The sequence below is a fragment of the Pristis pectinata genome, chromosome 29, assembly GCF_009764475.1.
Source record: "Pristis pectinata isolate sPriPec2 chromosome 29, sPriPec2.1.pri, whole genome shotgun sequence".
Taxonomy (NCBI): domain Eukaryota; kingdom Metazoa; phylum Chordata; class Chondrichthyes; order Rhinopristiformes; family Pristidae; genus Pristis; species Pristis pectinata.
This window is the reverse complement of record NC_067433.1, coordinates 7,909,070-7,935,402: the sequence shown is the minus strand read 5'-3', so window position 1 is coordinate 7,935,402 and position 26,333 is coordinate 7,909,070. Positions and strand designations below refer to the sequence as shown.

The window sequence follows — 26,333 nt, the reverse complement described above, 5'->3', positions numbered from 1 at the left end:
TTTCTGGAGTGATGACGCTGAGGGGAGACCTGATAGAAGTTTATAAAATTGAGACATGTGGATGGTCTTTTTTCCAGGGTGGAAAGCAAATGGGACTAGCTTAGAGGGGCATTGTGGTTGGCATGGAGGAGTAAAGGTCTGTTTCCATGCTGTATTACTCTATGATTCTAGTGTCAGTGTTGTAACTGTACAGATGGGTTTCAGACCTATTGCTAATATACCTCTGCCATATCCGATGGCCCCAGCCCTTTGTTGAAACCCTGTAGAGTGAAGCGAATGGACTGTAGAGCATCTTTTGTAATAGCAGAGATCTCAGCAGGAGGCAGAGGTGGATTACCAGTCAGCAATTCTGGCTGCAAACATTGGGCTCAGCTACCATTGAGTGCACTAGAATTGTGGCTTTCACAATTGTCTGGCCAAAAATACTGTCAATGACTTTCTCTACCTCCTCCCAGGGTTCCCCTGTACTGCAAATGAAAATAAACTACAGATGCTGGAAATCTTAAATACAAGAAAAAAACAATGCAGGAAAACAGTCAATATTTCAGTCATTTTTCCCCAGTTCTGATGAAGGATATGAAACATTAACTGTTTTACAGGTGCTGCCAGATCTGCCCAGCATTTCCAGCACTTGGTTTTTATTCTCCTTCACAGCCACTGGATTCTTGTCATCAAAAAAAAAAATCAGGAAATGGCTGAAAGCAGTGGCCGTGGTAGCAACCCGATCTGTACTTGCAACCGTGATGCAGAAGACATGCACCAATCCATGCTCTGGACAAGACCATTAATATACTGGCATTACCCTAACAAAGTGGAAAGTCGGCAAACTATATCCCATCCATGTAAAGTAGGGCAACTCTAATGTGGCCAGCTGTCACCCGGTTTGTTCTGAATCATCAAGGTGATGGAAGATGTTACCAAGAGGTACACTCATTGCTACAACCTGCTCTGACGCTTTCTCAGAACATCAAGACAGCATTTGGGCAGTGCTGTGGTGCAGTAGATAGTCCTGGCCCTTCACAGCTCCAGCAACCCAGGTTTAATCCAGACCTCTGGTTCTGTCTGTGTGGAGTTTGCACGCTCTCCATGTGACTGAGAGGATTTCCTCAGTGCGCTCCAATTTCTTTCCACATCCCAAAAAATGTGCCACTTGATTGTTATTTATCATTGGTGAAGTAGAACAGCACAAAAACAGGCCCTTCAGCCCACTGCTTTTGTGCTGACCATGATGCCAACTAATCCCATCTGCCTGCATGTGGTCCATATCCCTCCATTCCCTGCTTGTTCATGTGTCTAAATTACTCTTAAACGTTCCTATCTACCACCTCCTCTGGCTGCATGTTCTGGGCACCCGTTTAATAAAAAAAAATTGCCTTGCATATTTCCTTTAAACTCCTCCTCTTTCTTCCCCCCACCCCCAACCCCACACACTTTAAACCTATGCACTATAGTATTTGACATTTCCACCCTGGAAAAAAGACCATCCACACCTTTTATAAAACTTCTTTCAGGTTGCCCCTCAGTGTCGAACACTCCAGAGAAAACAATCCAAGTTTTTCCAACCTTTCCTTATAGCTAATACATTCCAATCCAGGCAGCATCCTGGTGAACTTCTTCTACACCTTCTCCAAAGCCTCCACATCCTTCCTATAGTGCTGCCACCAGAACTGCACACAATATTCCAAAATGTGGCCTAACCAAAGCTTTATACATCTGCAACAGGACTTCCTGATTTTTATACTCAATCCCCTGACCAATGAAGCATGCCACACACCTTCTTTACCACCCTATCTACTTGTGTTACCACTTTCAGGGAGCTATGGACTTGCACCCCAAGATCCCTCTATACATCAATGCTCCCAAGGGTCCTGCCATTTACTGTACAAATATGTGAAGATGGTTGAGACTGGGTTACTCCCCTGTGGAACACCTGCAGTGTGCAGCACCTACAAGTAATCATACTCTGATTACTTGTCAGGCTATTCCAGTGGCACCTTTCATCTTTGGAACCTCTGTTAAGCAAAGACAAAGCTTTCAGATGCATGGGAACACCAGCAGGTGTAGACTCTTAAGTCACACACCATTCTCACCTGGAACAATGTCACTATTCCTTCAGCACCACCACGTCCAAATCTTGGAACTCCCTCCTCAGTAGCACTGTGCGAGTATCTTCACCAGCAAGGCTGCAGCAGCTCAACACAGTGGCTTACTCCCCATTGCTCACCACCACTTTCTGAAGGGCAATAACTGCTGGCTTTGCCCAGACACCCAGATCCCCCCCTAGGCAAAAAAAATATGAAGACTGACAATGGTCCACTGGCTGGAGTCAGATCTAGCACAATGAAGAGAGTGTTATGATTATTGACAATTTACCTCTGCCTCCGAGCATTACTGAGGGAGTTCCTCAGAATAGTGTCTCAACCATCTTAAGCTCATGACCTTCCTTCCGTCACAAGAATAGCAGTATCTAATTCCATTTGCAACCCTTCAGATAATTAAATAGACAGTTATACTGTCATCTTCAGTTTACAGCAAGACCCGGACAATATTCAATAGGGGACTGAATTGCAACTCTGGTCAAATGAAGGTGCATCATCTCTTTACCAAGATTACTACCACAAGAAAATTATTTTCATTCTATCATTTCAGTCCATTCAAGACCTGTATTATGTCCTTATGGGCAGCAATTCTTGTGCTCAAGGTTTTATGAGATTTGTCATCTATTTCACATCCCTTTACTATCTGTGAGACAAGGCATTCAGGAACCCCAGATGCTGAAAAATAGCTAACCAAAAAGGAAAGATTAGAAAACCACTAAAATGTGTATGCCCACTGTTACTTACTCCTAATGTATCAAACAGATTAATTCCTTAGATCCTCAGCAAGCAGCAGAATATCCACTAGTTAACTGGAAATTTGGTTCCCCTAGCAGAGAACTAATCTGAACAAGCAGCAACTTCCCCCAAACTTCTGGCAACAAGCTTGGGGTGAGGAGTGGCAGGACAGCATAGCAGTTAGCATGATGCTATTACAGCGCCAGCGATCGGGGTTCGATTCCTGTCGTTGTCTGTAAGGAGTTTGTACGTTCTCCTGCGTCTGCGTGGGTTTCCTCCGAGTGCTCTGGTTTCCTCCCACATTCCAAAGATGTACCGGTAGGTTAATATGGGTTTAAAATGGGTGGTGCGGACTCGTTGGGCCGGAAGGGCCTGTTACCATGCTGTAAATAAAATTAAAAAAAACAAACACTTTGAGACAAATGGGGAAAAACCATGGCAAGTGGAAATCAAAATCCTGGTGCCCAAAATACAGCCGATTGGCCTTGGGAATCTGCAAGCAGCTCTCTTACTTCTAGTTATCTATAGGAATTGCAATAAGTAACTGAAAAATATCTTAAAAACTGTACCATGACCAACTTGGCTGGCATAATGATTTAATCTTTAGTTTTACTTGACCACATCACTCCACAAATGCAACTGCACCTTTGTCCTGGTGATTTGGCACATTGTTCCCCAATAACTGCTACACCAAACTGCAGCATGAATACACAAACCAGAGAAAGGCATTTTCTACTTTAAAATAGCATTGGAATAAAAACATGACAATTGGCTCCAATCATTTTATTTGTACTAATTTTAAAATGTAAATTCAAATGTAATTTATGTTCCATCATGTATACACATAAAAATTAAATGGAGGATTTCTAGAGGCAAGCAAAATATCAACAAAACAGGAAACAAAAACAGCTACCATGCTGGCTTTCAACCGAGTTCTTAAAGCTTAGGATCTTGAGCTTTGCCACAATCTGAAAGGACTGCTTGAAGAATTTTAGGTTCAGCATACATATTGCCGAGTGACACATTCAGAAAGTATTTGGACAACTCTCAAGGAGTAGCTCTTATACAGCCACAGAACTTGATACATCTTGCAGTTTCATACAGGTGAAATTTTTGGAACCCAACTCGAATTTGATCCTTTGTTAGTGAAAGTTTGAACGGCATCTAAAACAGGTAAATAATTTGGACAGGACCAAAGCATTCTTTTCAACATACAGATGTATGCCACATCTATCTTAACATGGATTGCCAGACCATATTTTGAGTTGTGAGTGTTGATGCCTTACTGAGCAGGACTGTTCCGATTTTGAATCAAGTTGGAACCAGGCATGCCCACTGGAGTCACTTGATACACAAATGACGTGTTGGAAGATCTGCAAAATGCATTTGTGGCAATCCTGATCGAACGACTAACCATATGTCAACACTGCCCTCTGTTCAAATTTGGCAGTGACACTACAAAGATGTATTCCTTTCTTCAGGAGTATTAGATTGGTCAACTGACCTTAAACAGGACATATTTTGTATAGCTGATGGAGGGAAAAAAATAAGATGTCTATTTTAGCCAAATTAATTTACCCTCAAGCAGCTAAAATTCAAATACACACTTTGCTGTACAGTATCTTAAAAGGTAGGAATGCAGAACCTTAAAATGGCAACCGAGACCAAGTGCCAAACCATTAAACAGAAATGTTTCTAAAAGCAGAGTAGGCTTTATTTAACATTATAACATCACTATCATTTCCTGCAAGGAAGATCAAGGAGTTATGCATAATGATGTGGATTTGACAATACTATACTATACAGACAGTTTCTGGCTTAATTTAGATTCACTGGACTTCAGGGATTAAGTAATGTTAACTCTGGATTTCTTCCTTCAAGACTCAAAATCTATCAGATTTGTTCATTTAACACAAACCAGTTTATCTTTGCTGGTTAACATGTGAAGACCAAGTATGTTCCTCCTTCACATGTGATATTTATTCCCCTTTAAATTAATATAATTTAAGAAGGGAAGTGTTTTGAAGTCACCACTGGGACATTTCTTCTGCTGATTCACAAGTAGGTAATAAATTGACAATTACAGTATGCTGTACTTAAATTTATTGGTTCTTAGTTTGCAACAAACCTTGGTTTATATACTGCAAGTGCAACTCTGGTCAAACAGATGTGCATAAATTCTTTACCAAAATTACCCTCTTCCCAAGAGATACAAGCAAGCTTTAAAAATTACAGTGTACCAAAATTCCAACATGACAATTATCAGATCTTTTATCAAAAACATAAATCAATGGTATTTCAAATTCAAATGTAAAAAATTAGCCTAAGAAATGCACCATCCCGTGATCTGAAAAACAAAAACTTCAGGTTTTAAGAATTAAGAGTATTCTGTAGAAATCTCTTCAAAACTCATTGGTTTCAGTTTTATGATTCTTGGTCATGGGTCAGAAACTCAGTCATCTTGGATTGCCTACATCTGTAAAGTGAAGAATCAAACTTCATATCAAACAAGTAGACTTGTTCTTCCAACCTTGGGAAAGTCCATTTCCTAGTCATTTTCTAAACCAGAATCTGGAAATCTCAATCACAAAATTCGGTCAACTCATTGTGTCCATCCTGCAAGTTCTCTCTGATAAGCAAAAAAAAGAATTCATTTGGAAGGGACATTGCAAAATGTTGTCTCAATAAAAACTGTTAATGTTATGTTCTCTTGCCTGGAGGTTCTGATACAGCATGTTTTAAGATGACGGCTCCCAATGCTCAACAGAAACCAAACACTTTGAAAACTGATACTGTCCCCAGTTTCCAAAATCAGTACTTCAACTTTCTCCCTTATGTTCTTGCTTCTGGAGATCAGTTTGACATGGACCAGTAGCCCTCGAGAAGTCAGTCACCACTTGTGCAAGATATTACTGGGTTATTTCACTGCAAGAGCTTCACTGCCAACATCAAATCTTGATTTCAGCTTCTAGTAGGAGTCAACTCTCTGCTTCACGGCAGGAACCAAAATCCTGTGCTGATCTTGCCCATATTTTAGACAATCATTACAGCCCCCTACAGTTGAGATCAATAAAAACTGGAAATTTAACTTTGTAAAATTCACACAAATATGAATTTGGCATCTGAGCAATACTTACAATCCAGGGAATGTGATTACTGCCAGTCCTTCCCAATTAAGAGGATTTGCCAGGAAAATGTGTGATAGCTGTCATGGGAGCTTCTTGACATTAATAGGCTGATAAAACTGAAAGTTATTTTACCTTGAAATTTGGAGGAACCTGTCAACATCAAAAATACTACACTTAAAATTTACTTTCCTTCCCACCCTTCCCCTTTACTATGCTCAACATTGCACCAAAACAAAAATAAATGTACACTAACAGCAACATTTGAACAGAGGAGCGCTAACTGACTGAAATACCAATCCTTCTCCAATGCTATAAAGGAGAATTACATAGGAGTCTGCCGCAAAATATGAAGATCCTTACGTCTGACAAGTGGTTGTTTTCAGTAGTCACCAATGTTATTTAGAATAAAAATGCCATTTATCTTAAGCTAATTATTGCTAGATTTTTAAAAAAATCCCCTTGCCCCAAAACTATTTGCTACAATGCAACCACAAGTAAAAAGTTACAACATGCTGCAAAGTTGCCTTTATTCACCTCAATGTGTAAAAACTTTTAAAAACATTTTCAATAGTAAAGCATGACTGACCGAGTTTTGAAAAAGTAGTCTAGTTAAGGCAACTGGGCACAGTCCCCAAAGTGCATCTAATAACATTAGAAGTAAAAGGCAACACAGTGTTCACAATATGCAACTGTACATGCTCTGTGTTATAAATCCAAGACTGCAGATATAAGACAGCCAAACCAAGTGACAATTGGAAACCCCATTTGGCCAGAATATGTGCCATCGTAAACCAAAGCAATAAAAAAAAAGCTTAGACCGAAGGGTGGATTCATACAACCATCAGCTGGCTGCAGGCAGTATGTTAACTGTTCAATACTGTAATCAATGGGGAAGTTTTTGTGGGGATGGGGTGAGGAAATAAACTAGTGGTATTGTATTAAATTGTGACACTGTTCAAGCAGGAAATTAACATATTCACCATCAAATTCAAACCTATAACTTGCAATAAGGTGATGTACTGATTAAATTGGAATAACAAGTGTAAAAAAAAATTAAAGTTGGCTTATTGTAAAATAAAAAGTCATGTGTGAAAGTGAGGGCTTTCTATGTTAACTGCACTGGCCATCTACAAACATGCCTCAAATGGCCAATCAAAAAACACACATAATAACATTAGAGAAGTGAATGTACACTGACATAAAAGTACAAAATCATTCACTGTCTTTTAAATCCAAACAGTACATTTAGAGACTGTGTACAATTAACTAGTCTACAATTAACTTGCCTATTTGCAGCATGAGCAACTCGCAGTCATACTGCAAATCAACTCATTTAAAACATACATTCAAACTGCACAAGTTCCAGTTTGTTTCTAGCTCAAGGTCAAGAATCATTAGTTTTCCATCTTCCCTCAAATTAATACAAAAAAAAATTGGAGGTAGGTGGAACTAGGAAAACTACACTACAAATCCATCAGCCAATAATCCAAATTAATTAAATTTTTGCAGCAATATTTTCTTCTCCTAAACATCTTTACTATGCTTCACTATCTGATTTTGATGAATGCAGAGTATGTGTGTACACATTACTTCTAAGGGCAGAGAATCAATACTGCAATATCCTTAATGAAATAGATGGAATATTCGTGCACCTTGAGCCTTTCAACGTCATTGAATGGCAAGGTCCCTAAAACACTGACGTATGGCTAGAACCAACAACTTATGAACGTGCATTTTGGAAGTTATTCACAAAAATATCAAAAGTACTACTTAACAACAACAGAGACAATGGATTTTTCCACAGAGCATGCTCACAATGATCACACATCATACTGTGTATGTGCAGAAAATGGGGATCTTGAAGGTAGAAAAAGAAGCACTAAGATCACGCTGATGTGGAAAACAGAGAGACAAATCATCTGTCTTTTGATCCAAGTTTTTCAATTAGATCTTGAAGAGGAGCAAGTTCTTTCCTGTCAATCAGATTGAATTCCTGAAATAGAGGAAAAAATTAAAAGTTAAAAGAGCTAGTAGCCCCCGCTGTACTTACCAAAGGTTAATTGCAAGGTAAAGGAAAGATGGATAAATGGTAAAGACAGCTTGAAATCTCAATTCACTAACTTCGGGCATAATTACAGTACCCATCTAGGCACTGTTACTGTGAGAAAAGCACCACACTCTTATTAATACAGAACTCCCATGGTGCCACCTTATTATGCCCAAGGACAGTTTTGAGCAGCAGGAACCAGATACCACCTAAAACACTTATTTCTGTGTTGCTGATGTATTGCATGCACCTTTAAGACAATCAAAAAGGTATTGATAAATGAATAGCAAGTGAATTAAGATCTGGCAACTCTGCTGTGCACTGCAAAATGAATGTCTTGCTTTTATAGGATGTGGCACTAATTAATTCTATTTAAAGTGCTCCTGCAACTTAAGAGTTAATTTAACAGAAAAACATGACACACAAGTCAATTTAATATAAAACTATGATGCACCCCCTCAAGTAGACAGAAACCAGTTCTGGTGATTAAACTTCCACAGCTTAACTTTAATTCTGTGGCTTTTCTTTGGCTCAGTAAATTAAAAGTGCCATTTCTTATTTCACAAGCAAGACGGCAATCAATCATATTGTATTGTTACACAGGGTAACTGGAAGCTAAAACACAACCTCCAACTTAAAGAGCATCATTAACTTTGAATCAACACTAGGTGTCTTGGGAGTGTTGAAAACAGCGACACTTTAGAAAGTTGCAAAAAAAAAGTTATGGAGAAAATTAACAAATTTCTAATTCAAAAAGGGAAGGAAGTGCCTGCTTTTCTTGGAATAAAGAATCCAGATGACTAAAAATTCAGGACAATGAAATTTTGGTCATACATTGTTCTTCAATCAAGAATTCATTTTGGGGCCCCTGATAAAATTATGCCCCAAGTAAATCTGTGTAAAGGCTAAAGAGCAGGTTAAAATAGATTAGTAAAGTGCATGACTTCAAACAAGCGCAAGGAGCCCTGCCAAGGGCCTGCAAATGATGGAGAATATTTTACCTGAACAAAAAAGATGAAGTGCTTGAAGGAAGTGTTGAGGTGAGCCTCTTCCTGCAGCTGCATCACAGAGTCAAAATGCTGGTGGTAAATGTGAGCGTAGACCCTGAACAGTCGCTTCAGGATGGTCTTAGCCACAGACATGAAGTTTTTAGGAAAGGGAACCCCTGAAATAAATAAACATGATGATAAATCAAAAATGCTTCAAAAAGTTCATAGCTTTTACACTTAGATTTAAAAAAGAAAAATTCAATTTCAGATGTTAGAACTCTCAAATTTTAAAAGCTAAAACCTAGAGCAAAGTATTGCAGGTGCTAAAAGTAGATGCCGAAAATACTCAGCAGGTCAGTCAGCATCAATGGATGGGCCAGAGAAGTCCCACCCACAAAACCACCAAGAAAAACTTGACAGATGGCAAAGCCCTGCTCCCTGCTTATTTAAAAAATAATTCATGTTAACTTTTCTTCTTCATAGCAGCAAATTCTCCTTTCAAATAGATAAGCTTGCAGTTCTTGCACCTGGGCTGGGCTGATACAGGATCTATGAACAGGCTCCTGAGCATGAATACCGAGGATTTGCAGTTCACATTCTGTTGCTGGACTCGATGGTGAGAATGAGAGAAGTTAAAGTAACTTCCAGAAAATTATTTAAGAGGAAAAATATGAATGCTGGAAATCAGAGTATGATAATTCTGATTTAACAACAATTGTTGAACTCGGCCAAGTCAGGAAGGCTGCAACGTGACTAATCACAGAGTTCCTGCAGCTTTGAGTGGGATAGAGAACTGGAGACACAAGAGACTGCAGGTGCTGGAAACTTGGAGCAACACACAAAATGGAGGAATTCAGCAGGTCAGGCAGCATCTATGGAGGGAAATGAACAGTCGACGTTTCAGGCTGAGACCCTTCATCAAGACTCGGAAGAAAGGCGGCAGAAGCCAGAATTAAAGTGGCAATTCCTCGCCACCCTTTCTGGCAATTTAGAACATAGAAAAGTACAACACAGGAACAGGCCCTTCAGCCCATAACGTTGTGACAAACTAATTAAGCGAATGACACCCAATCCCTTCTGCCTGCACATAGTCCATATCCCTCCATTCCCTGCACATTCATGTGCCTATCCAAGAGCCTCTTAAATGCCTCTATCATATCTGCCTCCACCACCACCCCTGGCAGTGCATTCCAAGCACTCACCACCCTCTACGTAAAAAAAACTTGCCCCACACATCTCCTTTAAAATCCCCTCTCACCTTAAATGCATGCCCTCTAGTATTAGACATGTCGACCCTGGGAAAAAGATACTGTGTCTACTCCACCTATGCCTCTCAATTTTATGAACTTCCATCAGGTCCCCTCAGGCTCTGCCACTCCAGAGAAAACAACCCTAGTTTGTCCAACCTCTCCTTATAGCACATGCTCTCTAATCCAGACAGCATCCTGGTACACCTCTTTTGCACCCTCTCCAAAACCTCCACAATTTCAAATACTTCTCCCATTTAGCCCCCTCACCCACATTTTGATATTCACAACTCCTATATCATTTCCTTTGTATTTCAATGTCACTGCCTCCCAACCCTTTCCTTTGCTCTTTCCTTCCCTCCACTTTCTCTGCATCTTAATAATTATTTTAACACTAACTCTTCCCAGCTCATTAATCCAGACCATTGACTGTTTCTCTCCACAGATTATGTGAGCTGCTGAGTATTTCCAGCATTTTACCTTCCAAAATGGATTACAATCCCACTTACAATGCATGGCATTCATTTCCAAAGCAGACAAAACAAAATGGCTTACCTATCTTTGAAGGAAAGAGGGTCTCGTCATCAAGCTGGTCCTGTACCCATGTCATAAGGTAATCAATGTACTTTGGAGCAGAACATTTGATTGGCTTTTTAATGTTTGTGCCATCAGCCCAGTGGTATTCATATCTTAGTGGTAGAGATGACAAGAAACAAAACAATGCATTAATACTGAAACTACAATAACTATTTAACTTTTAGGATGTTACATTTAAGATAATTAGTTAGCTGGTACTGCAAATCCAGTTTTAATATTTGTCATATTTCTTACAACATGGAAGGAAGCCTATTGATTCCATTTCGGCTTTCTAAACAATCCCAGCAGTCTCATTCTCCCATTTACTTCCCTGTAACCCATCAACTCCACACAGATTCTTTTATCATCCACCTACACTAGGGTTAATTTAGAGTAACCAATTAACCTATCAAGCAGGGGATCATTAGTAACCCAAGCACCCAGGGGAAATCCAGTGGTCAGGACCAAACCGGGGTTAATGAAGCTGTGATGCAGCAGTACTATTTTTGTCTAAATCACTCAATTTTATTGTAAAGCTTCAAACCTCTTCTCCACAAATTATGCCGACCACGATCCTCTCAAAAAGGTACCTCAGCTTTTCTGTTACAGAAACCATCCATTCTGTTGCTTCAAACTCTCCACTTGGCCAACTTTACCACAATGCTCCCTGCTACCATGTTCCCTGAACTCCAGCTCATCTCCCACCTTGTTCCCTCCAAGCTCATCATGTCCATGAAGGCCACTTTCTGTTCACTCAATCCTTTTCTAACCAATTGGGGACCACCCATTCCTAGGCTCAATGTACTGCCTTTAGTTTGTTTCTTTAGGTTTTACTCTTAAATCAGCTATCATCATCACATCCAGTCAGCAATCCATCCTCAAACTCTCTGCATATCCTGAATGCTTAAACATGCTGCAGCTGCACCAACTCCCCCCCTCAACCCCCCCCCCCCCCCCCCAAGTCTTTCCCGTTGCTCTACATTCAAGTTCTTCCAATCCGGTTTCCAGCCCTACCACAGCAATGTCTCTTTGTATTCCCAACAACGTCAAATGTGGCAAATTATCCCTCATCCCCAATACACCGAGAGCCATTAATACAGGTGACTTTTCCATCCTTCTCCAGTACCTGTTGTCCAGCTGGAGTGCTTGGTCCCATTTTTGTTTGGCTGAACTGTGACCAGAATCACCTGCAAAGCACTTGCTTTCCATTTTGTCATCTCTGGAGTCCCCCAGGGATTATTACTTGGCACCCAACCATTTCTCACTGATATACTCCTCAGAGACATTATTCAAAGGCATGGTCAGGTTTTACACATATGCTGATACAGTCAAGAGTCGGACAGCACAGAAATGGGCCCTTACGTAAGAAATAGGAGCAGGAGTCGATCTGGTCTGTCAAGCCTGCTCTGCCATTCTATAAGATCATGGCTGATCTAGCCGTGGACTCGGCTCCACCCACCTGCCTTTCCCCCACAACCCTCAATTCCCCTACTATGCAAAAATCTATCTAACTGTGTCTTAAATACATTTAATGAGGTAGCCTCGACTGCTTCCCTGGTCAGAGAATTCCACAGATTCACTCCTCTCTGGGAAAAGCCCTTCAGCCCATCGTCCACGCCAACCTCTCTGCACATCTACACCAATCCCATTTGCCTGCATTAGGTCTGCATCCTCCTATGCCTTGCCTATTTGTGCTTGTTTAAATGTCATTTAGACATAGTGATCATATCCAATTCCATCACCCCCAATGGCAGTGCATTCCAGATATCAACCACTCTGTATAAAAAAAACTTTCCCCTCCTATCCCTTTTAAAACTCCCTCTCAACTTAAACCTCAACTCATTATAGTATCAGATTTTTAAAGGAAGTGAAGGGAAAACAAAGGGAAAATTCCATCTAAATTCTATTTAGAAATGGTGCCGATAAATTTAAGCTAAAATCATTTTCAAACCACTTTAATTATAATGGGTAAACTTGCAGAGTCCACCTTTAGATTTCCAAGATGAAATCAAAGTTTCTATGAATCTATCCATGATTTTAGTGTGCCTCTTACTACATTATTGTAGTTACATTGAACATAGAACAGCACAGCACGGGAACAGACCCTTTGGCCCATGATGTCTGTGTTGAACATGACGCCAAATTAAACTAAATCTCTTCTGCCTGCATATGATCCATACTCCTCCATTCCTTGCATATTCATGTGTCTAACAGCCTCTTAAATGCCACTATTGTATCTGCTTCCACCACTGTTCCAGGTACTTGCCCAGCATACTTCCTTTAAACTTTCCCCCTTCACCTTAAATACATGCTCTCTAGTATTTGATTGCACAGGTATATACCAATAGAAGCTACAGGATAGGGGAGTAATATTGTGTAACATACAGCCAAAGTATCACACATGCCATATTCAATTTTATGGAATCTCATTGCATACAGGGTTGGCCACTAATACAAGGGAGGGGAGGTGGCTAGAGAGAAAGCAAATCTATACAACCCAAAAATATCAATCCCTCTCTACTATTCTATTTCTGTTAACTGAGCACAGATACAGAGCAGCAGCTTCAGATTGATTTGAATGCAAGAATAAAGGCAGCTGATCATGCAGATTCTTAAACCAGTAACAGTTGTCCCTACTTAAAGGGAACCAGGCAGCAATTCAACTGGTGCACACTGACATTTTATTTGTGCCAGTTGTGAATGTTACTAGTGTGATTCAGTGGATAGACAGCAGGGATTACTAGAATGAATAGTGGATGGAGAGTGGGTAAGTGAATTAGAATGGAGACTTGTGCAGTAAAATTAGGCCATTTCTGGGCAGAAGGGAAAAAGAGGAAGCACGAATTGAAAAAGACTCCTCGTCATTAGAATTTTACAGTGTGGAATACCCCAAGTTCACATCAGGCACAAGAACAAACTTTGTTAGTAGCTGCCTTAATTACTACTTTGCAGTTTCTAAATCTGTGCACATTGATGACAAACTGATTGTACCAACAGGCAAAAAAACTGCTGATGCTGGAAACCTGGAATAAATACAAAATCTTAGAAATGCTCAACCGGTCAGGCAGCATCTGTGAAGAGAGAGAAAAAGAGTTAGAGTTTAAGATCAACAACCCTTCATCATAACTGGTGAAGGACCATTGACCTGAAACTGACTCATTGAAATTGACTCAGTTTCTCTCTCCACAGATGCTACTTGATCAGCTGAACATTTCCAGCACTGTTTTTAAATACACTAGTGTAATGTCAAATCTTTAACATTTCATTTCTTTCTAAGCACTTTTAATTGGGCATCTCCTAAAAATATTTAGGACCACCAGTAAGAACAAATATGCTTCCTTAAGCCTGCTCTGCCATTCAGCAAGATAGTGGCTGACCCTAGACTGAACACAATCCCTGTGGTTTCTAATTCCCTCTAGTCAAAAGAAAATTCTATTCATCTTAACCTTTAATACACTCAAGAAAATTGAGTACCCACAGCTCTCAAAGTAAATTCCAAACAATCCTCCAAATAAAGATTTCTGCTCTTTGGCTATTTAGGACCAACCTTTTACCTGGAGAACAGGACCCTCTAGTTCTCAACTCTCTGACTGGAGGAAGCAGCCTCTCTGCACACATCCTGTCAAAACCTCTCAAAATTCTGTGTGCCTCCTGAAATTGCTTACTGGTCTATATTCCCTGAAGTTTAGAACAATGTTCTTTACAGGACAATCCCTTATACCAGTCATCAATCTAGTGATTTACACTACACTGACTCAAGGAGAACATTTACTGCAAACTAATATTTCCCCCATAAAGTCATCGTCAATCTTGTCATTCAGCAACTTCACAGAAGTCTTACTCTACAATGTAAAGCAAATCTGCCCTACCTTGGCCCTGCTGACATAACAGGGCAGCTTTGTTCCGTACAAAACTCCGTTATTGTTCCATATAACATGTTGATTTGGTTGAAGAAGTCCACAGCTGAAAGGAAATAATAGCCAAGTGTTATTTCTGTTGTAACCCTCTGGCCATTAAGGAGATATTAGAAATGTACCCTAAATACCAGCCCCTAGTTTAAAACAGTCATAGAAACTGTTCCTATGCTACTATAAAACTTTAGCTAGAGTAACAAGTAACACCAGAAATAATTGTGTTTGGCACACGAACCATTTAATTCTAAAACACGTCACTTTCATTCTTCCAAAATAATTCAATATTTTCTTTTGTGGGAGATAAAAGTTTAGGGGAGGGGAGCCATGGGGAGTAAGGGAACAAGTAAACAGAAAAAAACCACTAAACACATTTCTGCAACTCTTTTGGCACTTGTGGTGATGAAGGACCATAGAGAAGAATGATTTTCAATTTTGTTTCTGAATTATAAAAATGTAATTTGGAAGCCCAGATCATTATATAACCAAAATTTCATTTTGTTTCAAGAAGACATCTCAATACAAATTGTACAAACACACAACTCGACAGAAAAACCAAAAGCTACCCATAAAGCTAGGATAAGAGGCCATGGATCAAGTGCTGGTAAATGGGATTAGTGTAGACGGACAAGGTGGACAGAATGGCCCTTTCTGTGCTGTATGACTATGAAAGCAATTACAATTTATGCAACACCTTTAACAAACAATGTATCCAAAATTTGCCACAAAATTGTATTAGGACATCAGGAACACTTGGTCAATCCAGGTTTAAGAAATATTGTACAGGGGCAGAGTATTCCAGAGCTTCGGGCCCTGGCATTTGAAAAGATAATTGGCAATGGTACAGTTACATAGATGAGATGGAGAAACAGAAAAATGCAGATACAAATTTGTCAAACTTACTATTGACGGCAATCCATTCATTAAGATCCTCGCCTTCTGGTAACATGACAGCCTGACGAAGATTACCACTGCCCAAGGTTGCTTCAGCATGCTTTAGCAACTCATATTGGTGTGAACCTTCAGGAATGTTCTTTTTTGGTTTGAAAGTTCTATTACTTCGATTCCCACTGGAATGAAATTAAATCAAGTTATTCATGAAGCAGCACAGCATTGCACAGGTATGGAAGTTGCATAATGGGAAGCAGGGGAGGGTGGGAGGGCAGACTTGTAAACATGGTCAAATTTCGCTAAAACTGTGCTTGTTTCTCGACGGTGGTGCAATGGCAACCATTTTCAGGTTGAAGCCAGCCACTTTAGAAATTCAACAAAGCATTTCCATTCACAAGTGACCCTAACATCAATACAGCTATTTCAGAATCAGTCACAGGTGAATGATAATACCAGGAAATTAGGTCACATTGCTCCTAGTAGCTGCAATCATTGGATGCTTTGATAGAAATATCAGTGCTATTTGATAAGAGACTGCCCCTGACCAGGAGCGAGTCCAGCCTTTTGAAGCAGATTCCTCTGATTTAATAGAACTTCACTGCCCTCTTTGGGACACTCCACTGTGCTGAACATTCTCCCACCCCCATAATGACCTCCATCTCAATCTCTAGACATCAGAGGAAAGGCCATTTAGGTCTCACTTTGTGCAATGAGAAAGGGTTAATTGATAACCTTGCTGCCAAGTGGCCTTTGGGGGAAGGGTAACCATAACATGGTAAAACTTTACCTAGAGTTTGAAAGCAATGTGGATCAATACAATGTCAGCAGGCTTAAATGTAAACAAAGGAAACTATGAAGGAGAGAGAGGAGAGTTGGCCCTGGTTGATTGCAAAACTACATTAGAAAGTGTGACGGTGGACAGGTATTTAAGAAACAATGAACAAGTAGTTTATGTACATTTCCAAAGACGACAAAAAATAACAAAGGGACAAGTGATTAATCAGAGACTGATAAGAGAAGTTAAAAATATTAAACCAGAAGTATACAAAAAAGTTGCCAAAAACACAATAGGGCTAAAGATGGGGAACATTTTATAAGTTAGAAAAGGAGGACCGAGAAATCGATAAAGGCAAAATAGAATATGCAAGTAAACTGGTAAAAAAATATAAAAGCAGACTGTGAAAGCTTTACACAAAAAGGAAATGATTAACAAGGGCAAATGAAGGCCACTTAGTGGGGAAGGGCAGAGGAAATAAACTTTTGTGTTAGTCTTCAAACAGAACCAGCCAAATATAATAGTGAATCAAGGGTCTGGCAACTATGAGAAACTGATAGAATGAAGTAATGGTCCAAAATGTAATCCTTAGAGAAATCAATAAGCCCAAAAGCCAAAACAGCCCAGTGATCAACATCCCAGAGTTTTGGAAGGGGTGGCTTATAACCAAGTGGATGCTCAGTTTATAATCTCCCAAAGTTCTATAGATTTTCTAACATCTTCCTTAGAATTGGAGGGTAACAATTACGACCCCACTATTTAGAGCCACAGAGTAATATAGCACAGATACAGGCCCTTTGGCCCAACCAGTCCATGCCAACCATAATGCTCACCCAAATAGTCCCAATTTCCTGCGTTCGGCCCATATCCCTCCAAGCCCCGCCCCTCCATGTACCTGTCCAAGTGCTTCTTAAATAATAATATTGTACTTGCCTCAACCACTTCCTCTGGCAGCTCGTTCCATATACTCACCACTCTCTGCACGGAAAAAGTTGCCCCTTATGTCCTTTTTAAATCTTTCCCCTCTCACCTGAAGCCTATGCTCCCTAGCTCTGGACTCCACTACACTGTTACCATCCAGAAAAGACTGTTACCATCCACTTCATCTATGCTTCTCATAATTTTAAATACTTCTTCAAAGATCTATTTAAAATTTAATTGAATTTTTTTTCCTATTTAAGAAAAATGGGAGAGGGAAAACAGGGAACTCTCAACTTGTCAACCCAGAGGTAGGGAAAATGTTGGAATCTACAATGAAGGGTGTAATACCAGAACGCCTGTTACAGTTTTGGTCACCATGTTGTAGGAAAGACGTCATTAGTCGGAAAGAGTGCAAAGAAGATTTACAAAAATGTTACCAGGACTCGAGGGCCTGAATTATAGGTTAGGCAGGCTAGGACTTTATTCCTTGGAGCACAGGAGACTGAGGGGTGACCTTATAGAGATGTATCAAATCATGAAGGCTATAGATAGGCTGAATATACACAGTCTTTTTTCCCCAGGGACAGGGAACCAAATACAGCCTGGAAAGGGCCTGTTTCCATGCGGTTTTGTTCTATGACTATATGACTCTTTTACTGAGGGAAAGGGAACCAAAACTAGAGGGCATAGGTTTAAAGCAAGAAGGGAAAAATTTAAAAAGGGACCCGAGGGGTAATGTCATGCAGAGGGTGGTGCGTATATGGAACAAATTGCCAGAGGAAGTAGTTTGAGGCAGGTACAACAACAACACTTAAAAGACATTTGGATCAGTAAAGGTTTAGAGGGATATGAGCCAAACACAGGCAAATGGGATTAGCTTAGGTGGGCACCTTGATCGGCATGGACGAGTTGGACCAAAGGGCCTGTTTCAATAACATCTCGATAAGAATAATAGGAATGAGCAAAGTCAACACGAAACTTATGTTTGACTAACCTACTGGAGTTCTTCGAGGATATGACTAGTAGAATAGATAAGGGGAAAACCAGTGGATGTGGTGTATTTAGACTTACTGAAACTTTTGATAAGGTCCCAGAGAGGAAGTTAGTTAACAAGGTTAAAGCTCATGAAATTGGGGATAATATATAACCATTTTCAGTTGATGACTATCAGAAAGAAAGCAAAGAATGGGAATAAATGCAACATTCTCAGGTAGGGAGGATGGGGTACTACAGTCATCAGTGCTTGGGCTCCAGCTATTCATCAACCGTAATCCAGCTGAGGTGATCAAATGACAGGTTTTTCCAAATTTGCTGATTATAGAAACCTCTGTGGGATTGTATGGAGGAGGATGAAGCGGCTTCAAGGTAATATGGAAAAGCTGAGTGACTGAGTAAGAACATGTCAGATGGAATACAAGGTGGAAAAACACAAATCATTGTCTTTAGTGCACGTAACAGAAAAGCACAGTATTTTTTTTAAATGTCAAGAGATTGGGCAGCATTGATGTTCAAAGAGACTTGCTATATGTGCTCATACACACAACTGAAGGCTAACATGTAGATAGAGCAAGTGATTAGGAAGCCAAAAGATATGCTGACCATCATTATGAGAGGATTTGAATACAGGAGTAAGGAAGACATTGAAATGGTACAGGGCCTTGGTGATAGAGCACCCAGAGTATAAAGTACCCAAGAGGACATACATGCCATAGAGTGCAGTGGAAAATTAACTAAACTGGTTTGAGGGTTTGCTGGATGAGGAGAGATTGAGTAGACAGGGCCTATATTCTCTAGAATTTAGAAGAATGAGTTGAGTTCTTATCAATTCTCATAATGCTGGATGCAGAGATGTTGTTTCCCCTAACCAGGGGACATAGTTTCAGAGTAAGAGGCAAGCCATTTAGGACTAAAATAGGGAGAAACTTTTTCCACTTATTTTCGGTGTGAATCTTTGGAATTCTCTACTTTAAAGATCTGTGGAGGCTGCTTGTGTTCATTCAAAACCGATTGATAGATCTGTGGACACCAAGGGAACTAAGCAATGGGGGAAAAGCTGAAAAATGGCACAGAGGTCGAAGATCAGCCATGATCTTGATGAACAGCAGAGCAGGCTCAAAACAGCCAGATGGCCTGCTCCTGCTCTTATTTCTTTAAGCTCTAATGACTCCCACTCTCATATGGTCCCTCTCCCACATAACAAGAACACAAGAAAATAGAAACATGAGTAGGAGTATGAGCTTGGCTGATCTATGCTGGCATCAACTCCTCTTCTACAGCATTTCTCCATACCCCTCCATCTCCTGGTCTATTAAATATTTATCCACCTCCACTTTAAATGCTTCTTGGAGAAAGTGCAAATGATATTCACCAGGCTAATCTCCAAGTCCCTCTTCCCTCCCCCAACCCTGACACTCATGAACTGGTTTTTCCATATTTCCCTTCACACACGGCACAGAATGGGAAGGCAGGTGTGCAATGGGTGATCAGCACTTTGGGATCCACTACAACAGACATTTGCTGCAGCAAGCTTACAATTAAAGCAATCAATGGCATACTAGTCCTGGGACTTCAGTGCACTTCTATCGGTACGGGTTAACTCCTAGCCTACGATCTTTCAAACAACCGAAAACTCTTTATCCTGAAAGATCTGACTGTTGAACTCTACTTAGGGCTCTCTGAGTAGTACAACCTAAGAAATTCAAGTTTATAAACTGATATGAAAAGTGAACAATACATCTTTAATATTTCTTCATACTGCATTTACAATATTAACTTATTTATTATGACATTGAAGGAGCCCATTCTGCCCACTGGATCCATACCAGCTTCCATCAGAGCAATCCCATCAGTCTCAGTCCCATTTCCCTGTAGCCTTGCAACTTATTCCCTCTCATACGACCATCAACTCCCCTTTGTTTTGCCATTCATTCACATTGGGACTAATTTACAGTAATCATTTAATGTACCACCGCGTCCGTGGGATGAAGATGGAAATGCAGCCCCAGTGGGGGTGGGAACCCACACGATCACAGAGAGGACATGCAGACTCCATACAGTCAGCTTCCCGAGATCAGCATCAGGCTCACGTCATTGCAACTGTGAGGCAGCAGCACTAACTGCTGTACCACCCTAACTTTAATTATAGCAAGAATTGCTAGCCAAAGTGTCAAAAACCTAAGAGAAGAGAGCCAATATTGCATTGTGCCAGAAATTGTACTGGGCTTTATTAAGTTGAATACCACTTCAGAAACAGGGGTGTGATAATTCCATAACACAGCGTCTTTTTTATCCTTTTTTATGCATATGGTGTATTCATCTCATTGCTGGTTTGTTGTAGGACAAGCTTTAAACACTATGCAAACTTGTCTTAAAGAAAGAGCAGATGAAGACACTTAGAAGAAGCCTGCATCAGAAGATCTGTAATGATATAAGACCACAGATTATACTTAAGCATGCAGGCATCCTATAATAAGCGATACTACTATGACCACACATAGATAGCACCATGACAGTTTATTATTGCCATGTGCTTTGAGATGAAGATAGTGACTATTAAAAATTAATCTTGATTCAAAAAAAGGAGCATTTCCAAAAAGCAGATGGAGTGAAAATAGAAGTATTTTCAATAGATGCAGTTCAAGCAACCATTACGTGACTCACTGACGTAGGCAGCAACATTCCACTATACAAATTCACTAGGGGATGATGCAAACTGAAATTCTAGAACTGTCATCAGTTGAGCTCTCAAGTTACATTAGACAACGTACTTCAAAGGCCTGGGAGAAGCAGGAACTGCAGAAAGGCTTCTGCAAGTCAACTACAATGAAGAAACAACCAACAACTACAGGAGGGAGCACAGCAAGTTTCAATTTAGCATGTGAAACAGAGAAAGAAAGGAGCTTGCCAACAGCAGTGCTATTGTCATTTTGCTCTTACAACCCTGAAATTGCTGAATATGGAAGATGAACAATAACCCAAAGACAACTAAATGACTAATGAATTATCTAATGGCAGCAGAAGTGCTGGTTGGGACATTATAATCGGTGCAAGCAAAAAGGGGGCCAAATACACAATTAAGTGCTATAGATGCTGATGGAAGCTGGAAATTCATGCGTCAGCTGATGCCCTTTCAACAGAACTGGTAAAAATTAGAGAATCAAGCAGGTACAATCACAGTGGAGAAACAAAAAGGTGGTCACACAAGATTAAATGACAAGAGGGACAACATTCAAAGTGGAAGCAAATACTATTGGGGCAAGGAATGCAAGGATAGATTGATAGGAGGTGCAAGTTGGTGGGCCGAAGGGCCTGTATTGTGCTGTATTGTTGTTCAAATAGAAAACTGTTGAATCCTGGGATTAATTCGTCATCACGTGCCCATTTAAAGTGGCAGAGAATCAGAACCTACAGTAACACTTGCAAACTGAATGAAGCTGTTCCACAATCTTAAATGCTGAAGATTGTGATCAATTGTGATCAGCAAATATAGTATACAAAGTGAAAGTAGTGCAATCAAATCACTGTTTCACCTGGGAGGAAAGCTTGGGACCTTGGATGGTAGAAAAGGGAGTGGTTACGGATATCTTGTGCAGCCCCTGTGCTCGTTTAGAATGCTGCCTAGGAAGAGAAGACTTTGATGGAAGCACAGATCAGGGTATAACAAGGAAAATAATCACTTCAGAACAATGAAAAAGGGAGGGCAAAGAGAAAGGGAGTGCACAAAGCATCATGCTAAAAGTGACAGAAGAGCAGAGCATAGTGGGGGTGGAAAGGAAGGACAAGGGGAAATCATGTTGTGGTTCTGGAAAGGAGGGCAAGGGGCAAGAGCAGAAGTCCAGAAAACATACTGGAAACAATTAAGGACTATCAACCAGGTTGAGCAAAAAGGAAGATGCATCACAACTACTGGGCATATCGATGTGACTGAGATGAAGAAACCAGAAGAACAAAATCCTTTACTGGAAACCCAAAAGAACAAAACAGTCAAAGACAGAGTCATGAGGCTCACAGTTAATTTAATCAATAGCCAGAAATAGACAGTAGGAAGAGGAAGGAATGCTAGAGGTTAGAAGCAATTTTTTTTTGCAGTTTGGAGCAGAAGGGTGACAGCAGGCAACAGCAGAAACAGGGTGCACTGGAGAAATCCACAGATAGACCAGAAAAGAATAGGATTCGGTTAGATCTACATAATTCACGGAGCAGAACTCCTTAGTAGGAAGAATGAAGTTGATGAAGCTGTTTGGCAATGAGTACGGGTTCAGGCAGACAGCAGTGGAAGGGGGCCATCAGAACTTTATGTTAAGAGGGAAAGAAACTACAGCAGGTTCCTGTCCCTGCTATCCAATAACTCCTGCTGACAAAGGCACATACTGTATATTGTGCCATGAAAAAAGAAAATCAAATCTCATTCCCAATCCACAAAGCCAACCAGAATATCATTAGTCAGTAATGAAGCTGATGCAATGAATGGGTCCTTTGAACAAAATAAACTATTCTCATCATAATTATAGAAATGAATACCAAAAAACAAGGACAAGATTCTCTCTAAATTGACTTCATTTGTAAATTAAGATACCTGGGACAAGTTACAACGTAGCACAAATTAAACATTATTTTCAAATCACAAGCAACTTAAACTTATTAGATAGTCGCTGATATCAAGAAAACATTTAAACTGTAGCATCAGGGAGTCCTGGTTAAAACTAAAAGGAAAACACCTACTGGTTGCTGAAATGCTTTGTACAAGAAAGATTGTTGTGGTGCTTGGAGGGTCTCGGTTTCAGGGAATTTCTTAAGGAGTCCTCAGGGCAACACTCTCAGCCCAAGCATCAATGACATCCTCTCCATCAAACACAGAGGCGATGTTTGCTGATGAATGCACAATGTTAAGTTCAATTTGCAACTCCCCAAAAAATTATGCAGTCCATACCTCCCTCCAACAAGACTTGAATATCTTTGTTTGAGCTGATGAGTGGCAAGTAACACTTGCGTTACACATTGCCAGACAATGCCCATCCTTCATAAGAGTCTAACTACCTACTCATAACAATTGAAAGCAGAGTACATCAACATAAAAATCCTGGGCACAATGGTCGATGAGGAAGGGGGCAAAAAGAGTATTTGTTAATTTGAAAATTAACTTTTATCAGCCACAACATCAAGTCAGAAATCCTACAGCAAGTGCCTCAACTCTTGACTCCACAAAGCACTTCTAAATGTTACAAGGTGCAAATAAGGAATCTGGATGAGTACAGCTCCAATCACATCCACAAAGCTCAACACAATCCAAGGCAAAACAGTCCACTTGATTGGCACCCCATGCACCAGCCTAAACATTCATCCTTCAAGCCACCAAACCATGGCTGTAGTGTGTGCCATTGATACAATACTGCAGTTACTCACCTAGGCTTCTCCAAGCACCTCCTAAACCCACAGTCTCTACCACCAAGGACACAGATGGGTGGGGGGGGGGGGGGGGGGGGGGGGCGCGGAGGTGGTGGGACACCTTCAAGATTCCTACCAAGTCAGACACCACTTTACCTTTTTTCATTATCACCAAGTCAAAATCCTAGACTCTCCATCTTATGTAACTGTGGGAGTATCTTCACCAGAAGGACTGCAGTGGTTTAAGAATGCAATACCACCACTTTCTCAATAGCAAATAAGGATGGCCATAAATGCTGGCTTGTCCATGACACCTACATCTCAAATGAATAAATATAGATAACCTCTATCCTGGAGCTGATATTCAAGTAGAATGTTATAATACTAAATACTGAACATTGATAAAACACTTCTGGAAAAAAAAACTTAACAATTCATAATCAAAGGTTTCATAATCAGCTTGTAAATCTTCACATGGAAAGGAAGAGTAACACGAGTTGGTCAGATAAAATTGTAGTCATTGGTTGTTTAACTGCGACATGCATCAGCCTCCCTTTCATTCAAGAAAAATGATATAATTGGTGGGAAAAGGAGAAAATGATCCAATAAGCAAGTATGCAGCAAGTTTACAGGTAACATCCAGTTGTATTTGCTACTGGTCATTTCCACTGAATCTGACTATTGGCCAAGATGTGGTCCCAAACCAAATGCAGTCCAAAGTCCCAAAAGATTTCAACTGCTGTGAAGACAGATGAGGGCAGTCACAAGGAGAGGATCTCCAGCTCTCAGGCCCCATTTCCCGCTGGGACCTTCATCTCGTGTTTGTCAAAACTGTGTAGTTGCTGTACACACACCAGCTTCCCCATGCTAAAATTGAGTCAAGCATAAACTTCTACCGCAGAAAAGCAGGCTGTGGCTTAAGAGTTCACCTGAACTGGGTTAAAGGCAGGCTGCAGCACACTGCAAAACCACAAATACAATCTTACTTTAGAAGCACTATATCTTCAAAGTAGGTACCCGATTTCCTTTAAAGCATGCGTGTCATGCACTATTTATTCAGGCGATTCTCGTTGTCAGGAGTCGCCATGACAAACCATGAACTGGGAATCTAGTAGGTAATTCAGAGCCTGCCTTTTTATACAGATCTCAATTATCATTTCCCTGCAAGCACACACAATATTTATTAAACAAAACTCAAAAAAATGTTTAAGCTCAAGACTCAATAGGATCTCAAAGTTGTTATTATAACCTTTAAGGACACTTGCTATGACTTACAATTCTAACTGATGCCTGGAGCAATCCTACATTCAATAGCATCAAAAGCTTAATATTGTTATTTTCTATAATCGCATATACCATATATTCAGGAAAATACAAACAGGCAAGTATTAGTAATAGGCAAAGGTAATCATTAAGTAGTTAAGATTTGTAAATTTCAGGAAGTAGACACAGCAAAGAACAATGAAGGAAGATAATTGAGACCTACAGTTTTCCTTCCTGGTGGAGGCAGAGAGAAAATGAAGGAAAGAGGTAAATTATTTTGAAGTTTATTAATTCGACATGATGCACAAATGGGTAGTCGCAGCTGGCAAACAAGTTATTGTGGGGGGGGGGGAGAAAGGGGAAAATGAGCTCTTACAAACACATGATCAACAATACACACAATAATCAAGGAGTAATCAAACATGATATTTCATAAGCAGCTCTCCGATCTTCCCCAAAATTGAAATAAAAAAAAACCAACCCACGTTATCTCTAATAGAGTGCAGCAAGATTGCCAAATGAACATTGTGTTTAAAACAAACTATAAACAATATTTGTTCAATACGAGGGGTGAAATTGGGATCGGCGACAATAGAGTCCCAAAAGTGCCTGTACTATGCTGCAATGTTCTATGTTCTAAAACACAAAATAAAAGTTTTTTTGTGTGTTTGAAACAAATTATAAATATGAGAAGTGAAAGTGGGATCAGAGATACCAGAGTACCAAACTTCAAGATAAAATTAGATTTTGCGCTTAAAACTAACTATGATCAATATTGGTTCAACACGAGAAGTGAAATTTGGGATCAGAGATAACAGAGTTCCAAAACTCGAGGTTTTTGTTTTAAATAGGGAAGTGTAGTGTGGCTTTTCAGGTAAAACAGTGGGTGCAATCAACAATAGATTAGGATATTAACTGGCGCCCTGGGAGAAGGAGGTGCAGCTGCAATAAGGGCAGTAAGGAGGAACAGAAGCCAGGGTGGAGGGAAGGAGGTGCAGGCCCGAAGTTACCACAGCTCGGCAGTGAAACAGGAAGAATGGAGGAGCCAGCCTGAGTCACAGCTGCCTACAGATACTTACAAAAGGAAGCTCATTTTCTTCTAGTTTGCTCCACTCAAGATCAGCAGAAAAGTCGGGTTAGAGTATAACTGGCACAGACATTACAATCCGGATGACTTTAAGGGGACAGGAGCTGCTTCCAGCGACAACTACAAAACCCCCCGTCAGAAACAAAAAAAACTTGACCAACTCTCCACCTCAGGCCACGGAACCTCGCGAGATCTGCTTCAACGCGTCGTTATGCAAATCAACGCCTTTCATTGACACCCGCCGCGCCCAATCACGAGCCCCATCTGACAGCCGGTGTGC

At 40.3% G+C, this 26,333-nt stretch overlaps 1 protein-coding gene across 1 annotated transcript; it reads right to left on the bottom strand.

Annotated features, from left to right (window-relative positions):
* Positions 1–3,602: 3,602 nt before the first annotated feature.
* Positions 3,603–26,239, bottom strand: LOC127584250 (MOB kinase activator 1A). Its single transcript, XM_052040899.1, has 6 exons — positions 26,046–26,239; positions 15,636–15,802; positions 14,691–14,784; positions 10,801–10,934; positions 9,011–9,174; positions 3,603–7,955 (listed from the first exon to the last, which is right to left on the bottom strand). Exons 1-6 carry the CDS (start codon positions 26,057–26,059, stop codon positions 7,878–7,880), a joined length of 651 nt encoding a protein of 216 aa, XP_051896859.1. The 5' UTR covers positions 26,060–26,239; the 3' UTR covers positions 3,603–7,877.
* Positions 26,240–26,333: the final 94 nt, after the last annotated feature.